Genomic DNA, 5,726 nt, shown 5'->3' with positions numbered 1-5,726 from the left:
ATAGACATTGACAATATTATCCAATAACTTAACTTGGTCACTCTCTTTCTCTCTCCCATAATTTCGAAGCACTTTGCATCGGTAAACAACGTCACAATTAATAAAAACAACGTAATTAATTCTTAATAATCATAATTTCATGTGCTTCAATCCAATACAAATCCTATTTTCACTAGGTCAAGCCCACTCATCACACTATACTTCTATAATCGTTTCACCTTCTCAAATCATATTTCACATTATTATTATAAATAAAAATCATATTTTTGTTTCTTTTTTTTTCTTTCTATTCTTGTTCCCAAATTTCCCATTCTCATCATACCCTATTCCATAGTTCAAATTAAGGTACAATTTTCTTCTTTTTTGCATGTCGTAATACAAAGGGTTTTTCAATTTATCATTATTAAATCCATGGCTTTTTTATAATCTTGCATATTCAAATTAGGGTTTAATCATTTTCTATTCTTTTTGCAGATACGTGAATAATCGTGATCATGGGTTTCAATTCTGTCTATAAGTCCTTGCAGGATATATTTCCACAGGTAAAGTTTTTCAATTTCGCTTTTTTAATATGATTGCAGAATAATCGTTTTTGATTGATTTTAATTATTATTAACACTTTTTGATGCTATGGGATCATGTTTTACTTGTATGCTAGTTCTGAATTTGTGAATTTTAATCGTTTTTAGGATATATAAAACTAAAAAGTTTATGCTTTTTATCTTTCTATTTTCAACCCAATTTCCCTTTTTTTTTGTTGTATACTGCTAAATTATATTCTAACTTAACTATTTACTTATTTTACGTGGTGTGGTTAGATCAATAACTGATTATTCTGATTTTTAAGGAACCTCTAATTGTAGTTGATTTTTCTGCAGTGGTTAAAAAAATATGTAGTCACTTTAGTTAATATATTGGAGTTGTTAGATAAAGATCAGATGACTCACATTCATAGTTTGTGCTTTAAATTTTATTTGCTTAGATTAGAATGTGGACAATTCAACGGTTCTGTTCTACTGCTGACTCTAGTGTTTGCATTATTTTTCGATGATTGCAGTAAATCCAAGTTTGTATTTGATATATGAATACTTATTCAATGCTGATATTTAACCATTAATAAGGCTTCCGAAATCCAAAATTCAGAATATTAATTCAGTGCGAATAAATTAAGGACATGTTACTCTTGGAAAACTGATGGTTTGTCATCCATAGTTGCTTCTAGCTGATGCCTGTCTTTATTTTTTTATTTTCATGAACAGGTTGATTCCAGGCTGTTGAGGGCTGTTGCTATTGAACACCCAAAGGATGCTGATTTGGCTGCTGAAGTTGTTCTTACGGAAATCATCCCATCGATTGCCAAAAAGTTACTTCCTGTAACTCCTCCGCATGAAACGAGCCCTAGAGTTCTAGTGAACTTGGAAGGTGTGTCTACTTATTGTATACATGCATTCCATACCACTCTCTTCTTAGCGTGCATTAAAATGGTTTACTTATATTAATATCTGATATGTTGAACTTTTAGCTTGTTTACTTATATTAGTTCCTGATTTGCTGAGCTTTTAGATGAAAGTGAGGACGAAGGGGAGAGGTTGATGCACCATCCGCTTGTTAAAGGCACATATGTGGGATCTTCTTCTTCTTCTTCTTCACCTTATGTACCTGAAGAGATCAAGGCTGAAGATTTTTCTTCTGGACAAGTTCTGAATGTTTCAGTAAATTCGCCACTGGATAAGAGACCGATAGTGGTAATAGACCTTGAAGGTTTGTTCACTTACTCCATAGATGCAATTCCATATCAGTCTATATGTTGCTTCCATTGAAATGGTTTACCATATATTTCTAATGACATGTTGAACTTTCAGATGAAAGTGAAGAGGAAGCGAGGTTGGCGCAACATCAACTTGTTGAAAATACTGTCGCTGTCATTGGGTCTTCATCGTCATCATCACCATCTTGTTCTACACCTGTACAGATCATAAATTCTTCTGATTCTTCGTCTGGACTGGATCTGAATGTGTCTCTTAATGAGTTTGCACTGTCAAATTTCACTGATGTAAATGACGGAACCCATACATTTCCTGGGATAAACGGTGAAGGTTACCTAGATAGAGGGATCACAAAAGAAATTTCTTGGGATCAATTACGACTTAATAATGATGTCAACGGTGAAAATTTGGCATCTTTAGGTGTATTTGATGTGTCGAATACCTGGCAGAATTCTCTTACAGAGGAGTCTGCTTCCATGAGTAATGCTGGCAATAGAAATGCAAACGGTTTGAATGAAGATTGGGTAGATTTTGTTCCTACAGCTGAAGATTATGATGCCACTATATGCGATACAAGTAACAGATTGGAAAAATGTGAAACTGCCTTTGTTGACTTAGAAGGCTCTGAAATGCAAACAATATCTGAAGTTCAGGGGCATCCACCAAATGCTAAAGATTATCTTCAAACAGACTTCAATGCTAGTCCTTCCACTGTTGTTGGGGAAACCAGTCATGTTGAAGATGAGATTGATAGCAATAAGGCACCTGGCCAATATAATCCAGCATGCAGTATTGACATGCTTGAGGAGACCATTGATGAAGCAAAAACTAACAAGGTATTGTCAGTCCTAGTTTATTATATTTGGATGTTGTGAGTACAAGATTTACTAGCCTTATAAAGATCATGGTAGTTGTGTTGAAACTATTGTTACTAAATTGAATAACGACACATGGTAGTTGTGAAATTGCCATTGAGACCATGTTACTATATTGAATAAGGAAATTGCCGTCTTATTGATAATTTTAAACTTAAAAGAGTAATTAGCATAGCAATGTGCATGTATTTTTTGTCACTATAAAATATGTAATTACAGTCTTGTTATTGAAATATAATATGATCTTAAAACTTCTGACATCATATGCTTATTATTCTACCCTGATGCAGGCAACCTTGTTTTCTTCAATGGAATCTCTCATCAGTTTGATGAGAGAAGTGGAACTTCAGGAGAAAGCTGCAGAGCAGGCCAATATCGAAGTTGCTAGAGGAGGGTCTGATATTCTGGATAGGGTAGAAGAGTATAAAGCCATGCTGGTGCACGCCAAAGAAGCAAATGACATGGTTTGGAATGAAATAAATCACAAATATTATAGATGTCAAAGCTACTATGTATTTGATGATGCTGTTTTAGATGTGATGAACAAAAATAATTTAACCTCAACTTTTTCTTTGTAGCATGCTGGGGAAATTTATGGAGAAAAAGCAATTCTAGCAACTGAACTAAAGGAACTTCAATCTCGCTTGGCCAGCTTGTCTAATGAAAGGGATAACTCTCTTGCAATTCTTGATGAGGTGCTCAACTTGTGTTCATCGGAATTGTTTTCACGATTATCTTCTGTATAAGTTTTGTAATTTCAGAAGCTTTGAGCATCTTTTTGACTCTCACTTAGATTATACAGATCATAATCATTTCATGCTATAACTTAATGAAGGACACATGATTTAAGTTTCAAAACACAGTTCATGAATAAAAATCGTCTTTATGAATTTTATTATTCTCGTGCTTGCAGATGCGTCAAAGTCTTGAATCTCGATTAGCTGCAGCTGAAATGTTGAGGAAATCAGCAGAGCTTGAAAAGCTGGAAAAAGAGAGTTCAGCAAGAACGGCACTGCTTGAGCAAGAAGCAATGATGGAGAAGGTAGTACAGGAAGCACGTAGACTAAAGCAGGATGCTGAAGAAAATTCCAAGGTTTCTAGTGTTTCCTCTGCTTTAATACCATTTCATTAGTATTTCATTTAATATGCGTATAATGCACTGCAAAAGAGTTTATTTTAAAATTGTGCAAGTAAGATCACCATATTTGATTCTCTAATCTTTAGTGGGTTAATATCATGATACCCCGAGGCTTTGATTGGGAGTTATGAGATAAATAAATATAAGGGAGGACTTTGAGGAAAAAGGAGGAAAGGGAAGCTAGGGATGATTGATCTTACTTTGAATAGAAGCTTTATTCTTCTCCATAAAGCTAAAATCCTCTTATTTATTGGTGAACTAAGATAATTCTTTGGATAAGGATTTTGATTGAATTTGACAAATTCATCACCTTATATCAATAGAAAAAAATCACTTCTAAGCATTCTCCTCACCTTCTCTTTAAAAATTTTCTTCAAAATAAGGTGATAAATTCTCTTCCCTCCCTTTTCCTAACTCCCAAACAAGGACTGTAGATTAGTTCATGATTTATGCACTGTATTTACTAAACCTAGAGGCAAATGCACTTGAGAAGCTTTTTCCTAATGTTTTATGATTTTTATTGATTCCTTCTCATCTCTACAGTTAAGGGAGTTCCTGATGGACCGTGGGCAGGTCGTTGATACATTGCAGTAAGTTGTTTTATCTCTTTATATATATATGCAATTTCTCCCTCTTTCTGACATTGAACTATCAATACTTTGACTTTGTCTGCAACATTCTATTGGCTTCATATTATTATGTTAATATACTTGGACTCTTTTTAGTGTAATTTTGATTATGGTCATGAAGTTACTTCTCTCATTGCTAGTGTTCGGTATTTTTTTCATTTTTTTAAAATTAGGGTTTTGGGTTACTTCTCTCATTGCTAGTGTTCGCTAGTAGTTCATTTTCTTGAAATCCTGTTTCAGTATATAACTTGGACATGATTATTTTCTCTTCTCTGAGGCCTACACGAATTATATCATGTTATGAATGAGTAGTTTCTTTTGTAATTAATGTCTTCATAATTCCTAATTTGATATACTTCCTTTTTATTTAATTTTGCAGAGGAGAAATTTCTGTTATTTGCCAGGATATTAGGCTTCTAAAAGAGAAATTTGATGCAAATCTTCCTTTGAGTAAATCATTTACATCAAGTCAGACCACTTGCATCTTAGCTTCTTCAGGTTCCTCTAACAAAACGTCGGCATCTAATGCGGGTTCTGATCATAGTGATTCATCTGAAATACTCAAGATCACCCAGGCAGCCCCAATTGTTTACGAAAGTGAGGAAGAGAAGTCTAAAGCTGAACAGAATGCTCTTCTTGATGATGACTGGGATATTTTCGACAAAGATGCAGAACTGGATTCTGGAGCTTGCTAACTTTTTGAGAAAGATAGAAAATAAGTTTGTGCTACTGCTTTTCTTTTAATAGATTCATGCTACTGTTAAACTTCAAAATAAACCTTAGAATGCCTTTGATGTTATTAATTGACAGTGAGCTAGATACATGCTTTAATGTTGCATTATAAAGCGGTAGTACAAGGGTATAATAGCATATATGATCAAACAACCTTATTTTACTCCATTTTTGGTTGGTTGCTTATTTCCAAATTTTGTACAAAAAATATTAGGGAATAACTTTTAGTTTTTGTTTCTGGTTTGTTTAGTCTTAATTATCTATATTTTTTGTTGTTTTTTATGTTTTGTGTATATATTTTCATTTGGTTTAGGACATGCCAAAATTCCCTTGATTTCCTTATCCTCTTCACCAATCCAACCTTTATTTAACACTCTCCTTAGAATTCCCCTGTGTTGCTGCTTCCCAATCTATGCTCAAATTCAACAGTATGAGCTATTTATAGAGTATTCATTATTATTTTATTATCTTTTTTAAGGAGTAAATAGGTGAGAGAGATAATTGAGTGACAAAATGAAGGGTTTACCCTAAACAATCCCATCAAAGAGAATCATTGAGACTGAATTCAAATCATCAAAGAGAATCT

At 33.6% G+C, this 5,726-nt stretch overlaps 1 protein-coding gene across 1 annotated transcript; it reads left to right on the top strand.

Annotated features, from left to right (window-relative positions):
- On the top strand, window positions 1-5,308 carry LOC123921041. The gene is made up of 10 exons (XM_045973442.1): window positions 1-345; window positions 475-542; window positions 1,260-1,422; window positions 1,564-1,761; window positions 1,863-2,602; window positions 2,932-3,105; window positions 3,220-3,336; window positions 3,555-3,734; window positions 4,323-4,369; window positions 4,788-5,308. Exons 2-10 carry the CDS (start codon window positions 495-497, stop codon window positions 5,101-5,103), a joined length of 1,983 nt encoding a protein of 660 aa, XP_045829398.1. The 5' UTR covers window positions 1-345; window positions 475-494; the 3' UTR covers window positions 5,104-5,308.
- Window positions 5,309-5,726: the final 418 nt, after the last annotated feature.

This window comes from Trifolium pratense, linkage group LG1 (assembly GCF_020283565.1).
Source record: "Trifolium pratense cultivar HEN17-A07 linkage group LG1, ARS_RC_1.1, whole genome shotgun sequence".
NCBI classification, from domain to species: domain Eukaryota; kingdom Viridiplantae; phylum Streptophyta; class Magnoliopsida; order Fabales; family Fabaceae; genus Trifolium; species Trifolium pratense.
This window is presented reverse-complemented; position numbering and strand designations above follow the sequence as displayed.

Coding starts and splice junctions, on each gene's coding strand:
- LOC123921041 (XM_045973442.1), top strand. CDS start 495: ATGGGTTTCAATTCTGTCTATAAGTCCTTGCAGGATATATTTCCACAG. Junction 543..1,259: donor TGCAGGATATATTTCCACAG/GTAAAGTTTTTC, acceptor TTTCATGAACAG/GTTGATTCCAGGCTGTTGAG. Junction 3,337..3,554: donor CTCTTGCAATTCTTGATGAG/GTGCTCAACTTG, acceptor TCGTGCTTGCAG/ATGCGTCAAAGTCTTGAATC.